Source organism: Gavialis gangeticus, unplaced genomic scaffold, assembly GCF_001723915.1.
Source record: "Gavialis gangeticus isolate Ggan-Ray unplaced genomic scaffold, GavGan_comp1, whole genome shotgun sequence".
Taxonomy (NCBI): domain Eukaryota; kingdom Metazoa; phylum Chordata; order Crocodylia; family Gavialidae; genus Gavialis; species Gavialis gangeticus.
The window spans coordinates 8,106,167-8,122,652 of NW_017729005.1; the positions used below are offsets into that span (position 1 = coordinate 8,106,167).

General features: G+C 40.3%; 1 protein-coding gene across 2 annotated transcripts in view; it reads right to left on the reverse strand.

The window, feature by feature from the left end:
* JAZF1 (JAZF zinc finger 1) overlaps window positions 1-16,486 on the reverse strand; it is a 213,760-nt gene that overhangs the window by 7,917 nt on the left and 189,357 nt on the right. For both annotated transcript variants that reach the window (XM_019508638.1, XM_019508639.1), the window contains exon 3: window positions 5,277-5,446. In XM_019508638.1, coding sequence (XP_019364183.1) covers window positions 5,277-5,446 — 170 coding nt within the window. The remainder of the gene's footprint in view (window positions 1-5,276; window positions 5,447-16,486) is intronic.

Genomic DNA, 16,486 nt, shown 5'->3' on the forward strand with positions numbered 1-16,486 from the left:
GCTCCTGTGGGACGCTCCATCCACCCCAGCATCTCAGCATTCATGAGCCACCTGGTACCTAGAGGTATGTAGAAAAAACATTTAAAGCTGTGTCTATGTCTGAATCCTCAAATCTTTCTGAATCTCTCCGAATTGAATCAGCGATCAAACCTTTGCACAGCCCTACCAGAGATGGTCCCAAACAAATTCAATTACAGATTTCATTGGCACAGGGGACATAGCTAAACTATGGGTTTGATCTCGATCTGTCCTGGCCAGTCCACATCTCACCTCCGTGGCCCCTTGTTTCCCCTCAGTCTCATGCTACATGATGTTTCTGTGACCTTCAAGGCCTCCCATTCCACACAGCCACATCCTAACCACCCTGCTGCTCCAACCACCCTTATTCTCTTTGCCCAAGGCCCCACATCACCCTTTGCATTGTGCTGACTTCTTCTGCAAACTCATGCTGCTTTCTCTACCCTGATAGTCCCTGCAGCCACTACAGTCGCCATCCTGTCTTAAGCCTATTTACTGCAGGCTCATAACACTTTACTTCCCTTCTCATGTTCCCTTCTGTTTCCCCCTTGCTGCTGTTCATTAATACATTTTTTTTCATAGAGCATAAAAGTTATGTGTATAAAATTGAAACTTTCACTATAAGAAATAAGAAAATGTATCTAATAGTGTTGGGGTGCTGCTGTAGCCATGTTGGTCCAGGAAATATGTCAGAGGCAAGGATTTTTGTGGATGATACCTTTTATTGGCCTAACTGCATGGAAAAATTGGCAGACTGTTTTTCATCTTTGCTGAGCCTGCTTTTTCCTCAGATGTGAAAAAAAATGCAGTGCATTCAAAAGCTTGTCTAAGGGCCTTGTTATATGTTAATTTTAAGTGGCTCCTGGAGGTCTTTACACCTGGATTGTCCAAACATTATCACCTGAAACTACTTTTAAGCACTCTAGGCAACTTAAAAGTTATACCACTGCAGCCTTGGTTCATCTCTGATAGTGTTACCAACCTCGTGTTACACTAACATGTAGCCACTCTAGGCTACACATTAGTGTAAATACCCCCACTCACCCATCTCCCCCCACTGGCCTGGATTGGGCCCACTGCCTCTACCCCACCCTCCCCAGATCCCCACTCGCTGCCCCCCTGCCCATTTGTGGCTGCCTGTGCTGTCTGTCCCAGGCAAACAGTCATGGAAGGGCTAACCTGCCTACCTGGCTACAACCACCACAGCTGCTGCTCTCTTCCCTGCCTGCTCCCCTGAGACAGAGAGCATGGGCAGCCACAGGGTTGCGAGGTGGGGGGCAGGATGGGAGCTGGAGAGCAGAGGGAACCCCAGGGGCAGGGTGGGAACCCCGGGAGGAGGGGGGGCGGGGAGCCTGAAATGGGAGGCAGGGAGGAGAATTCTTACCCTTTAGTCCTCCAGGCCCCTGCTGGCCTGAAAGTGTGACTTCTTCAAACTCGTTAGCACTAACACCGATAAACATTTAGGCAGTTCATGTGTAACAAGGCCCTAAGCCAATAAAAGATATCAACTACAAAAACTCTTGCCTCTTGAAATGTATTTGACCAACTTTAGCCATTAATAGGTCCCCAAAATTCATTTAAGCCAATGATTAAAATTTAGACCAACCCTCAATATGCAGGCTTTTCTACTGAAATAAAACAGGTACACTCACAGGTTCCTAACAATACACAGCAAATTCCCACTCTGGAATGATACGATCACATCATGTGTACACTGGTGAAACTCTTGTTATTTTTAAGGAGACAAGTGAGAGATTGTTAAAAAGAACTCAGTGTGTGCATGGAGAGGTTGTACGTTGGAAGTGAAAGGAGTTTGTTGTGCTTGTAAGTCAGTGCATCTGCTTTACTATGACATTTGAATGGTAAAAAATTGAGGTTGGCCTGGACATGGATGTTCCTTTAACTGTTGAGTTACTGGATTTTTAGGGCTTGTGTTACCAGGCAACACATAAGGAACTTTAAGTGCCAGTTCTATGTTGTCATTATGTAGGCTGTGAATCAAAGAACCTGAGACGGATGCATAGTTTTAGAATAATAGAATTTATCTATTACATATATAAAATATAGTTGAAATGTTTAATTTGCTTTTTAACAACTTTCCATATAGGTTCCTCTGTATAAAATATATTGTTACAATTTCCCTATCCAGAGGTAGCCACCATGTTACTGAAATATCAGTGTCTGAATTTAGATGGCTGCTAACAATCTAATGAAAAATTTCAAATATATATAATATAAATACAGAAGTTTCATCTATAGCTCACCAAAAATCTCTGCTGCATGTTCTCTGGCCCCTAGTACATATACCTAAAAATAATACTAATAATGGAGATGGATTTTCAATGCAGAATTATATCCAGAGTATCTAGCAATCAGTGTTCTTCTAAATATCTTAGCCATTTTAGAAATTACACTAACAACAGGCTTAAAATCCTGTTAATAAATGTAGCCTTCAATTTTAGAAAGCCTTTTGGATATTGTACTTAAAAAAAAAAAAGGTTATGCCACAGAATAGAAATCAGAGGCTTCAATAATACTTCAGTGTATTGGTAGACAACTTTATGTCTTCAAAAATAAAAGAAAAACCGCAAAAGAGCAACATGTTTATGATTCACTTCTATGGGGGTGTGTTTAGGAAACTGCCAACTGATAACAGCTAGCCTGAACTATATAATCTTTGGTAACAGGGAAAATTGGACATTACTTCTGGGGAGGGAATTATATCTTGGGGATGTTTTAAGTGTGATTGAACAGACATACAGGCCAGTAAGGACTTGATAGTTATCTGGCCTGTGTAAAGATGTTTTCTTACTACAGCTTCCATCTACCAACTTCTGAGTATTTGTTACATCTATTTTTGCACCTCTTCTTTTAATTGCTTAATGACATTAATTACCCTATGGCAGACACTGCACCAGAGTCCTGTACAATGCCAAGCCAAAGGGAGTGTTTTCCCTGACTGGGTCCTGAGCATAACAAATAAAACTACTGCAACAATAATACTGCAGCAAATAATGTATTTTTATAAAACAAAGATCACATAAATGCTGGGCAGAAGAAAGGTTCACTGTCTTCCTTACCCCCTTCAGCTGTTATGTGGCCCTGGTAAGTACTGTATGTGAGTGTCAGTGTTCTTGTTTGTAGCTACTACTGTTTTACAACCCTCTGTGTGATTACCCAGAGCCCACCAAAAAATCCCAGTGCACGCTCCTTTGACCAGGATACTGTGGCAAGCTCAACAAATAATTCTTCTGAGTGGGAGTTAAACAGAGGAAGGAAGATGAAGGCAAAACTCAGGGAAGGAAACAAAGATAAAACATACACACACATTAGACCAAGAGGAAAAAGAAGGAAACAGAAGCGACTAAGGGGAGAGATGAGGTGAGACAGAAATGCCTTTATGCATCTGAACTAAACAAGAAGTGAGTATTATTTTTCACAAAATACGGTACTTCTTATTTGCTGCTTTCTCTGTTTGTCAACCTCTCTATGGGTCATTAATTTGTTCCCTGTCTGCCTGTTCTAACATTAATCGTGTGCAAGACATCTTTTAGACAGTCCTCATGCATTTGAGATGAAGGTAGCGAGATAGCAGAAGCAGACAGGAACAGCTTGCTTATTTGGGCAATAAAAAGACAGAGGGGCTGGCAGTCAAACAGAGAACAGACAGGATATAGCAAATTACAGGGTTCTCCTCCTAGCGTTTTCCATTAAATAAACGTTTTCCTCAATGCATGGATGCCCTCTGGGAAAAGTGACTCCTAACAATCACTATGGCTTGTTTGCTTCCTGAGCTAAACATTGAGCTTTTATTCCTCACCCTTCCTCTTTACCTCAATCCTTCCTTAACAAAAACATTCATCTTGCATAATACAAACACATCTGCTTGATCACACCAAAATATGTTTTCCTCCCTAGATTATTTGCTTTTCCTGTAACCAAAAATTACATAGTTCAGACTAATCTCTACAAACTAGATTTGTGCATTTAACTAGGAAATACACTAGTTTTTTACTTCTGCTTTGTAGCTAGTACTTCCACTAGCGTCTAATCCTTGCATAGCTTAATATGCAACTTGTGCTATGGCTTTTCTGCCAGTTCAGAACAACTGAGGAATCAGTAAGATGCACATTTTCAGGCACCACTCATGTTTTGCTATCATCAGGATTTATATGCTTCAGAAGATTTCTGATCTCCCTTCATTTCTTTCATCTTTCAGCCTTTTGTTCCTTTAAAAGATCTTATTCAACAGTTCTTAAAGAAATGAACTGTAGACGGGGAATCCTTTCAGCCTGTCAGATTTTAAAAGATTCTCCAGTTCTTCAAGCAAATGTTTGAAAAGCAGCTGACACAGAGAATCCTGCCCACATCCCATTTTCACTTCTTAGCATCATTCATATTATTAAGGGACTTTGCCTAAAACAAAAATGTCAAAATTTATCATCTGCTGCAATAATTAGTGTGCAATGATATTCCTTTGTTTGTGACATCAGAGAAATCTCCATATATGCCAACTGATGTTGCAAAAGGAGGTTAGGGCTTCAAGAGAGTTTACTTCTGCAAATATATATAAATATCCTTTGTGATATAAGGAGAGGGAAGAAAAGGAGGAAGAAGTAGTTTCTTGGAGCATGTGCTATGCAAATCTTGCAGTCAGTTCCTGTGGGCAGACTGCTATATAGACAAGTCATTGGGGGTCTGCACTGAGGTTTGTAAATGCAGATTAATTTACAAAACCAGAGCCTGAATTTATTATACACAGAAGTTTCTATGAGGTAACAGCTTTGCATTGCAAGAGGAGGTCTTTATCTTCTCAGAAGTTAAATATTATCTTATGCATATCACCTGTAGTAGTAAATGCATCACTGGCAAGCTTTCAGTTTAGTTAAAAACTATTACACTATCTGTAATAGTTCTTCTACAGAAGAGATCCATTCTAGCATTAGTATAAATAAGTTTTATATGGAATATGTGCAATTCCATTTTACAGATGATTCTTTTGGTATCATCTTGCAAGTTTTACAATAATTACTATGAATACGTAGTTCTAAGATATATAAAATCATCAGTTTTTAATTGTATTTAGAACCTCTCTCGATTTAACTGATAAGGACCAAAATATGCATTGGTTTTGTAGCTAATATGAAACAATGCTGAAATGCTGTAAAAATTAATATGAAAAAACTCTCAAAGGATACAGAATTGCTCTAACAGGTTTTATCCTCTGGTGTCCCAAAAAGAACCAAGTCAACACTCACCTTATATCTTTTTTTACATCCAGGAACAGGGCAGGCAAAAGGCTTCTCATCCCCTCCATTCATACACATTGAACTAAGGATAGCTTCAGAGCTGATGGCGCTTTCTGTAGTCCATGATTCATCACTGTCTGATTCTTCATAGTCTACTTCTTCCTCATCATATTCGCTACCTAAATAGGGTGGTGAGATAAAACAAGACTAAGGTAAAGTCACTGCAAAGCAATTCATATTTATTACATGGTTCCCAGTGACTTACAACTTTCTTTTCTGCATTGCTGGAAGACAGGTATTTTTAATTCCATAAAGCTGTCCTTTATTAATATAGCACCTTCAGTGGCTAAAGAAGACACTAGTGATGTCTTCATAAACAATTAGCTGCAGAGGTCTAACTATGGATTGGTCAAAAACAAAATTTCACTACTTCACAAAGAAAAAGATCCCTCCCGTCTCCCTCCAAAGTCCACTTGGAAAACTTGCATTTTTCTCTGACGTAAAGCTGATTTTTAAGAGCTTTCCTTGATGCAACAATTCTGAAGAGTGTAATTCTACAGATCATAAACAGTGTAAAATAATATGTTGACAAGTCCTAATGCATTTACTAGCCTGTTGGAATTAATAGGAATTATAGCACAACATTAATAAGAATTATATTGTAGCAATTATAGTTGTGAAATTCATTCCCTCAGGTGTGGGAATAAATTGCATTGTGTGGCTGCCCTGACCAGACCAGACCACCATACATTCCAGATAGGCGACCACGGCTGTTTGAGCAGCTGGTGCCGAGTTTGTTTATTTTGTTAAGATTCCAATAACTATCAATAAAATTTGGTGAAGAAGTTAAATGTGAAACAAGAGAAATTGGGAAGGCAGGATTTCAGCTATAAAAAGTAAGTACAATAATAAAGGGAAAGCCCTGGCTGATAAAGGCAGTAAATAAAAATAGAAAGGGGGGGGGAAGTTTGTAGGGGCTTCTATGGTGTCAGCAGGAGGTGGTGCTGGGGAAACAGCATTTCCCCTCCTATATTGCTGCCTCTACCTAGCCCTCTTACAGTTTTGTCCTTTCTGCTGGCAGAGAGGAGGATTTGGCTCCAAGCACTGGAATAATTCCCATTGTTCAAGACAGAGCCTTTATAATTTTTATACCACTACTTTCAGTTGTTTCCTTCACTCTGTCTGTGTGTACAATGTCTGTAAACAGCTCTGTAGTCCAAGGCGAAAATGCAGACAGAAAACTCATGTTTCAGTGACTGAGTCTTCATTTTTAATTGATGTGAAATTTAATACACACCTATAGATAGAAATTTTTCCCGCTTGGATTTCTTTCACTTTTCCTTTTCTCACTCTCTCTTAATCTACTCTTTATTCATGAGTAAAGATGCGTGTCAGCCGGTAGCTGTAAGTACTTAGGGATACTGAGCTTTAATCAGATATTGTAAGTTAGCTCACAGATGTCAGGCTCTGCTAGTTTCTTTCCTGTGGTTTTCATTCGTACAGGGTGGTGCACAGATGAGGGGAGATGGATTGTTTTCCACCATTACCACATATAGATGCATATATACACATTCACTCACTCTGCAAAAACATCTGGAAAACTCACTGCTATTGACTGTGATTTCTTATCCCATACAGAATAATTGAAAGTCAAAGCAAGCATTGTTGACTTCTAAAAATATTTTTGAACTTTAGGAACAGATAATATAAAATAGGTTTGTTATACTTTGTTTAAATAGTTGGATTACTTAAAATCACAACTGGTTATATTTGGGTGGAAAAAAATCCTTAAGATGCTCCTTTATTTTTTTTTTAAACTCATCCAATTTTTTAATCAAACAGCTAAACATACAGTAAATAAATCTATGTGCTTTTAAAATTAGACGGCAGGTAAAAGATTTTGACATTGACAGTTTTTCCACGTTTAAACTTTTAATGATCCCTCACAAAAAAGATTGAAGCTAGTAAAATATAAAGTAAAAGAAACCTGTTCTACAAACAGATCTTTTAACCCCAAACAGAAGTTGTGCCAGAGTTTGTGAGGAACTTCAGTACTGCTACTGATTTCATATTAAATTTACTCATATACTGCAGTGGTAGACAGCACAGTAATACCCTAAGACAGAATCCATTATTAGAAGAAGGGTAAAAAAAAAATGGTTTTTGGCTTTTATCATTACAATTCTGCCTTTTCCACAAGACATTCTTTAATTCTTCAGGAACTAGGAATATTAAATTGCCAATCCTGCAAATTTATGCAAGTGCATAATTTTGCTATGTAATCCTGTTAAAGTTAGTGGGACTACTTGTAGCAGCCAATTTAAGAAAGAACATAAATGTTTGCAGGATCAAGTCCTAAAAGAAAATCTTGGTCATGTTCTTTTAATTAATTTGCCTGATGGAGAAATGTAGAATGTTATGTACACCAATGAAAGAGAATGAGAACAAAGCATAAGCAGATGTGGCAAGTTGTTAAAAATGTAAATGAATGGTATGTTGATTTTTGTAAGTCTTAAGTACTATTTCAAATATGACCTGCTGGATAATATACAAATTCCAGAATGTTTCTAACAATATGAAATACTTTAAGGGTAATATTATTTTACTCTAAGTTGGTCCATTGTGATGCTCATCTCATGGAACCCTGGTGCACTAAATGATTAATTAAAAAAAATACCATAAGGTCTATTTAGGTGGGTTCTGGTATAAATGAAATGTAAGAACTTATAGCTTCAAAAATACTGCCTGCAATTACGGTTTATCCTTTCCATAATTATGTTGTTTCAGTTGCCTTAAAAAAACAACATCAATGTAGTCAGTATTTTGACTGATTCCTCATCCCTCCAAATTTCATTTCCTCACTTGTCAATATCTAATTGCAGCAGCCCAAGAGGAGCCTCACCAGTCTTGCTGATTGTATGAAAAACAGACTTTTTTTAAACATATAGGTTGGCTTTGCCATAACAAACAGGCCTTAGATGAAGTATTTTAATTAAGTACTTTGAGTCTCAAGATCCTGGCTTTGGTTAGTCTTTCCCACGCCGGCCAGAATTCCATCGCACTCAGTTACCACGTCAGGTGTATAAACTGCAATCTGATCCACCGGCTGCTGCTTGCTCCTTCTGGGCGGCTTGCCAACATACCGGCAGTGTGCTGAAGGGGAAGCACACCGCAGCACACTTTGATCAAGATACTGAGTTTGATCTTGGTTGGTGTTTTAGAATAACATACACGTATTACACACACACATATAAAAATGAAAACTGAGCATGTATTTATTTGCCCCGAGTCAGACCACAGGTTGCTACACTTCTTTGACTCAGACTTGAAAGGACTTTTTAAAAATTGCTCACAGACACTTAGCTGTGCTATAATTTTGCTTTGCACACAGCAAGTGAATGTTCAGGTGGGGCATGCTGTCCCTCAGAAGACTTGAGCCAAGCTGTTAGTGGAAGGTGTGTGTTAATGGGCTTACCATTTCTTATGCTGCTTAAATGGGAAAGCTGATTAACTGCTCCAGAGACCAGTACTCAAAGGAAAATGCCAGGAATAGATTTCAAAAGTTTGGACAGAAAAAAACCACAGGAGCATTTTCCAAAATTCCCCTAAATATACAAAGAAGGGTGGGGAAACGCTGACTGAGAGATTGATGTGAGCAAAGTGAAAATACTGTCTTTTTATGTAACTTAGTGTTAATACCATAAGTAGCAAGAAAATGATCTTCCTTACCTATCACTCTGGCCCCACTGCTCTCCTCCCCAATCCTTCACTGGCCCCCTCCTTTAAACTGCATCAAGTTTAATCTTCATACTTTATTTTTGAGATACAGCTATGGTGAGCGCTAACATAGTTTACACTGGGCGCATCTACAAGAGACGCTACTGTGCAACGGTTATAACGTATTTATTTAGTATTTGTATGATCAAATACTAAATAAATGCGCAATAACTGGAGTTACTGTGCAGAAGCACTGGTGCATGCCTTTTTAGTGACACTACTGCACAGTAGCCTAATAATAAGTGCACTAGCGTATTAGCGCTGTTGGTGTTGTGATGTGCTATTGCACAGTATTCAGCTACTGCGCAGTTAGTATCTCATGTAGCTGCACCCGCTGGCAACTTTGTTGATTGTTTCTCTCTTCCAGACTTGCCCATGAAGGCAGTGCACAATTACAATGATTGATAATAGGTAACAGCCTATTCATCTGCTTCTCTTCTAACTGACCCTATATGGTCTCCTAGGACATGCCTTTTGCCTTACAACATTCTCCCAGTCCCAGGTCACAAAAGTATTTTCCCTTCTTTTCATTCCAGTTTCCCTCCCAAAACATTCACCTCTTCTGTGCTGCCCACAATACTCTGCTACAAGTACTCTCTGATTGATAAGTCAAAAAGTACATAAAAGAGCCCAGAAAAATGAGTAATTTCTCCTTCTTTTGTTGTGACTTCTCGGGGCTCCATTCCACTGGCTTAGGAAAAGAGGGGCAACCCCTAACCCTACTTGGGGGACCATCCCAAGTAAGATGTGGCCCGAGGGCAAAGAGGGCTCCAAATTGCCTCAGTGCAGCCACATGTGTGAGTGAATACAACACAGACAAATGGTCACTCTTTGCCATCAATATGTGGTCCACTCATTGATCCATTTTTCAGTGACAGTAGACATCCTTTTAGTGAAACTAATAATTATTGGCAGTTTATGTCCCAGTAAAATTTGAAATAATAGAAAAACACCTACTCTTGTAAACAGAAACAGTATACTGGGTCATAGACTCATGGAGAAGTAGGACTGGAAGGGACCTCCAGAGGGCATCTAGTGTAACTCCCTGCCTGAAGCAGAATCATTTGAGTGAAGAATGCCAACCAATTATTTACATTTCTGACTCTTACAGTACATCTGGGTAAAACTAGGTAAAAGCAGCCTGCATCCTAAAAGTTTGTTTGCTGACATTAAACACATGGTTGAGAAGAAGAGCTGTGATTAGTGCCTGCACATAGCTTGGTAAAAAAAGAAAGCAACAATATCCTAATGGCCCATTCTTGCTCTTTTTAAATCCAAGAGGAGTTTTGCTATTAGCTTCAGTGGAAGCAGGGTTGGGCTCCAAACAACTGCTTGAATTCTTTATTCTCCAATGGATATAATCAATAGCTTGCACTGCTTGCAAGGGAGATATTGATCGTTTTACAGACGCTAAATCAGCATGGATTCAACACGTCAGATTCAGCTTTTCAGTCCCACTGCTGTAAATCTGAGGGAACTTAATTTACTTCTGTGAAGTTTATTTGGTAGTAATTAGGACCTTTTAGTGAAAATAATAATAATTGGCATTTTATGCCCTAGTAAAACTGGCCTCCCTTTTGCGTGTAAATTCATGTACGTGTGTGTGGGCCTGTGCATGTATGTGTGTCTGTATGACCACATGAGAAAGCGATTCACAAAGTTTCTCTTCTTAACTGTTTGCATAGAAACCTTAGTAAGAAGTTTCCAGCAGGTGCACATCATTTGTAGTTACCCAACTAGTACTGGTTCCCATTTATACCTAGACTATTGTATCGTGTCTGGGAAGAGAAATCATGAACCTAAAAGGTGGTACTAACAAGAGAGAAACAATGTGTTGCTAAAATTAAGAGCATTAATACTGCCACCCCAAACATTCTCCTCTCTATATACAGTACATACTGTACTTTAAGAAAGATAACCTCCAGCAGTTCAGAACAACATCATTTGTGTCACTGATAGTTCATGCCAGTTCAGTGGTCTCTCATAAAAGCTCAGTTTCACACACTGTCATGTGTGGGACTTGCAGTTTGTGCTTCATAAAAATGTTTTACGAGAATGCTTCTTATTTTAAGCAGCTCATTTTTCGCAATTCTTTGACAGCTTCTTTGAAATAGAACTTAGTGAACTATTTTTAATGGAATGTGAGTTTTGGTCTAACAATAATATGATATACGCTTATTGATTTGCTGAAGTTTTTATGCATCCTTCTTCTCTCTCACTATACCCCATCCCCCCCACTCTCCCGCCCCCCAAAAAACAAACTCAGCAGCAAGAACACAGTTCCATTCGCAATATTGTTTGAAGGGCATTTCAATTCATTCAAAGTACAAACACTCTCCCTCCTGTTGGTACAGGCAATCAATGTTGGAGGCACTGGGGTGTTAAATATTCTCCGAATTTAGGGTGACAGCTTTTCTGCCACAGGACTCTGGCAGAAGAGAACTAATGATGCTAGCTCTAGACTGCCTTTTCTTGGCATAGACCAGTACAGAAGACAGCAGAGCAGGAGAGAGCCATGGCCTTATCACTTGTGCTCTGGCAATCCCAGCTATAAACCAGCTCCTGCCTTCCCATGCCCCCATCAGCTTGACTGAGGAGTACAAAGCTAGCTTTGTCTCGAACCGTGTCCTGCAGATTCTGATAGAGCAGAGCTCAGGTAGGCCTGTGAATAAGGGCCCAGGCTAACAAACCTGGCTCATACTCGGGATAATTTGTACCACCAGTGGAACATGAGAGCTCCTTCTTTCTTTCACCCTACATTTGTCAGCAGGTATGAGAAAATTATGGCTCCTACAGTAATAACAAAAGTAGAGAGCTGTATAATCAGGAGGAGATACCATTGGTATGTAGTCATATTTTGCAGAGCTTCAAGGGGTTTAAAGGGAACACTCATTTGCATCACAGCACATTTCAGATGGGGAATGGATTGTGAGGTGTCTTTCAGCATGTTAATATGTCAACTTAAATGCATTTTTGTTTGCTTTAAGTATTTTCACTAAGCATGTCCCATGAGGCATGCTGTAGGTGGACTACATAAACCACGATATAAAAAAAATAAAGCATACTTTATAAGACTGTTGCCAAGTGTTGTTTTATGACATATAAACACCCCCAGTTTTCCTCCTTTTGAGTGCAGGGAGGATTTGTCCGTGTGTATTAAACACTCACATAACAAACTTGATGGCTAAGAAGGCCGAATCCTTTCTCCAGAGAACAGACACAGCATGCACAGTGCAAACTCCGCCCCCCATCACTATGTCTCAGTCTCATCCTATAGGGATTAGAGATTAGTTCACTCATTGTGCTCACTGAATCACTGGAGCCTTTGCTGAGACTACACGTAAGGGTTGTTGGAATCACTGCTTGTCAGGTGGATCCCTGTTTTCTGAGGAAAGGAAATCACTCATTCAAGTTACTAAAGAGTTCAAAACGATATCAAGTTGCAGTTACAGACTTGTATACAGGATGCACATGGCATTGTGCTACTCCCAGGGCAGCTGCATCAGGGCTCGGGGCACAAAGCCCAGTGCACAGCGGCAGCCGCCTGTCCCACACACAGATTGTGGGGGCATGTACCCCTGCCAGGCTGCGTGCAGCAGCGGGAACGTCCCTGCGCACCTGGATGAACCACCTGGCCTGGCTGAGGCCCCATTCACCTGGTGGTAGGGGGTGCAGAGGGGGATTGTCCCACTCACCCACACCGGCCCCAGGGTCAGGGGGCACAGATCAGCCCAGCAGCAGGATGCATGTGGCACTGTGCTGCTCCCAGAGCAGCAGCGGTTCTGTATCTCAGTTTGGGGGGGCTGATTGCGTGCATGCATGCGCGGATGCTCCATGCCCCCCAGACTGAGATCAACTGTGAACTGGTTGATCGCCATTGACTGGTTGGTGACTACTGCTCTAAAATATTTAGAGTCCTGATGTAATCATTGACACAGGAATTCAAATATAAAATGTGTGTTTTCAATACACTTTTCATATTTAAGATATACAAAAGCAATTGAGAAAAAATAAATTAGACAAAGATTTGCTAGTAAATTTGACACCTCTTTTTCACTTTGGCCATCAAGGCCTATTTAACAGTCCACACAGACATCAGGGCTAGGGACAGAAATTACACATAAACCTCCGTAAGTGATTGGAAACCAGTTCAAATCTGTAACACAACAGAAGTTCAGTGTGTGTAAACCACTTTCAAAATGGCCAAAACCAGTTTAAGATTAATTGGATATAGTATCAGACTTAAGTGCAATCGGTTTATTGAACTTCTGTCCCAGATCCCCTCCAGATTCAAGTTAACTCACGGTGCCCCAACATCCCAGGATGTTTTGCACCTCCCCTGCAAACCCCCGCCCTCGCAGGGTAGGTGGGTTAGCTTTGGCAGATGTCTGTTCCAGCTAAGCAGGGAGGTGTGCTCTAACACCCCCGGCTTCTGGCCTGGGCCACTGTGGGCTCATGCCTGAATTTCCAGAATCAAAAATGAACGTCTGTTCACTTGCTGCAGCAGTCGGGGCCTGCTCGGGGCTGCTTTCCCTGTGGCCTGCCCACCTGTTCCTGGGCTAACCACCCGCCTTCTCGCCCACCATGCTTTGATGTTAATTGATTAATAGATGTCAATTAAGCGGGAGGCTGCCCATTTTCTGCCCCGATGCCAGGGGGCACTATTTGCGGCTCCTTTCCTGCTTTACACCACAGCCCAAGCCTCGCAGATGGCATCTCGATGTTCGTTTAATCACCGGCCCCCACAGTGGGCCCCAGAATCCTCCTATTGAACCCCACCTGGATTCCTCTTCCTCAGGCAACCTCTTCCTCAATCCAGCCCAGAAGTTTTTGGAGTGTGTGCATGCTGGGTGCATCTACATGTGCCTCTTTTAAGCAGGCTTAGCCTAAAATTGCCATTTTTAAGGCACATTAAGGGTGCATGTCTACACATGTGTGCCTTTAACATGCCTTAAAAATGACAATTTAAGGCTACATGAGCCTAAATTTGATACCGCCATAAAACGTGAATAGCCAAGTCACATTAGCATGCGTGTAGATGTGCTTATGCGCATTAATGCCATGTGCATCAATAGATAAGACACCAGGTTAATGCGCATTAGCGCGTCCATGTGTAGACACGTGCCTACATCGCCTTAATGCGCCTTAAGCAAAGCCTGTCTGTGTGAGCAAAGATCGGCACTCTTCCACTCCTCCAGGAGCAATGGAGCCTCTTGCACTGCAGAAGGACCCACATGCTTGAGCAGGTCCCCACAGTGCACTGAACCCAAGAAGCAGCTCACAGGACTCTCTGGTGTGGGCCCCCTTCCCCAGCCCATTGCTGAACAGCATGTATAGGGGTGCAGGCCCCTGGAACTACTTTTTTGGAAGCCCCAAACTGCCTGGACACGGGTGAAGTCTCCCTAAGAGGATGCCACCTATAGACTTTGCAGTTAACAGCATTTTAAAATTATCAGTGTTTTCTTTTGTTTTTTGTCTTTATTCTCTGTAATAAATGTGTTTCTTTTGTGTTTACACTGCTTGTGAGGGGGTTTTGTTTACATGGGATACCCCAGCAAATTTAGTATTCCCAGAGTTCTGGGTGGGGGCTGAAGCCACAGGTATAATTTATGGGATACCCTGAAAAAAATGTGAACCCAGAACTTCTTGCTGCCAACTGGTGCCCAGCAGAAAGTTTACATAAATGTGGTCATCATTTTGGGTCACTTAAACTTAACTGCCTGTCAAAAATACATGTTTACATTTGTTAGCCCTGGAGCGGCAACAGAGGCATAGCAAAATGACCTGAATTGTACCCTGCCTTGTGAGTCTTTCATAAAATACAATTATTTATATTTTATTTGCCAAATCCTTATTAACAAATCTGAACAATGCAGTTAAAATTGAAATGCACCCAATTATATTCAGTTAACAAAATGCATACATCTACACAGTCAAGAGAATTCCAATTATTTTATGACCAGTATTTTTTGTTGTTAGTGGTTGAATCCAGGATGTGTATGCAACATGTTATTAAACATGCGATATTTCTTCAGTTGCAGCTAATTGTGAAATAGCAGTTAATCACAAAAACATGCATGTAAGGAACTGATTCTGGAAAAAGCAGTCAACTGATACCACGGCATGTGTTTTGTACAGCACAACTTGCTTTCTGAAAATGCAGTCAAAAAGCTGTAGAGGTGCTAAGACAAATTGTTACATGTCCCTGCACAATGTGCTGTTGAAGTTTTATGGTCACAGTGTGCCAATAGTTTGGGGAAGTTATTCTGCATTCTTATATAAACTTCCCCCCCACCCCCCAGCTCTCTTTTCTACAGAAAAGGGCTTTCAATAACTTACAATCTTCTGTTTATATGCAGTTCAGGAAAAACATGATAAACCAAGTAACATAATCTCTACCTTGAACATATTCTTAAACAAGATTTCTAGAACTCCATGTAAACAAAAACAAGCTATTAACCACTTACAAAAAAGGGAGCATGGGCCTCATGCAATTAAACTGCAACATTTTACAGTGCAATTTTTTTAATAATGACAAGGTAAATAAATAAATAAATAAAACCAAACAGACCACTCCCGACAAAGGCTTATCCTGCAAATTAATTTAACAGTAATAAAACCAGTGCCAGCTGGAATCCTTTCTTTTTCTTGCTGTGGAATGGGCAGCAAGAGCAGGTATATGAGGAAAAACAAAGTAGGACATTTTCCACCTTCAGTCATGGGATGTTAATTGAACTCTGGCAAATGTTTAAAGATATTTCTCAAAACATTTGAGAAAATATTAAAAACAGTTGGGGCTCAGAAAAAAAAAATGAACATCTGTTCCAGAGACTTACATTCAAAAAACCACAATGAAGAACATTCATAATTAATGCTATTTTGGCTCTTTACTTGTTGAGCCCACATACTTAGGTTAGAAATACAAGTTCACAGCACCATTACTGTACTTAAGGACTCTCCTGATGCACATAACAAGGAGGCAATTTATTCTTGTCATTTTTTTAAAGGAACAATAGCAGGAAACAGATTCCTGTTTAAGATAAAGGACTGCAAATAAAGGTACCTACACAAATGAGCTACAGTTTATGAAGCTATGAAAATACATTCAAGACGTGTTTTACAACATTGGGTTAAACATGCATTACAGCTGTACAAAAGCCATTCAATCACTACAGTACAGGCTATAAAACTTATAATGCTCACAGTACTTACCTATGCTGGTTGCTATGTGCTTTGCATTTATTAGAGGGGTCTAAAAACATGTACCAAGCTACATAAAGTGTCCAAGTACCATTAGGCCCTAGAACAGCAAAGCACTTAAGTATGTGCGTAATTTTAAGCACACAAATAGTCCTACTAATCATGCAGGTGCATTGAGTGCTTTATTAGGTGTTAGATTCTTAGGGCCAGGACTAACTTGGTTTAATCATGTCCCTGCATGC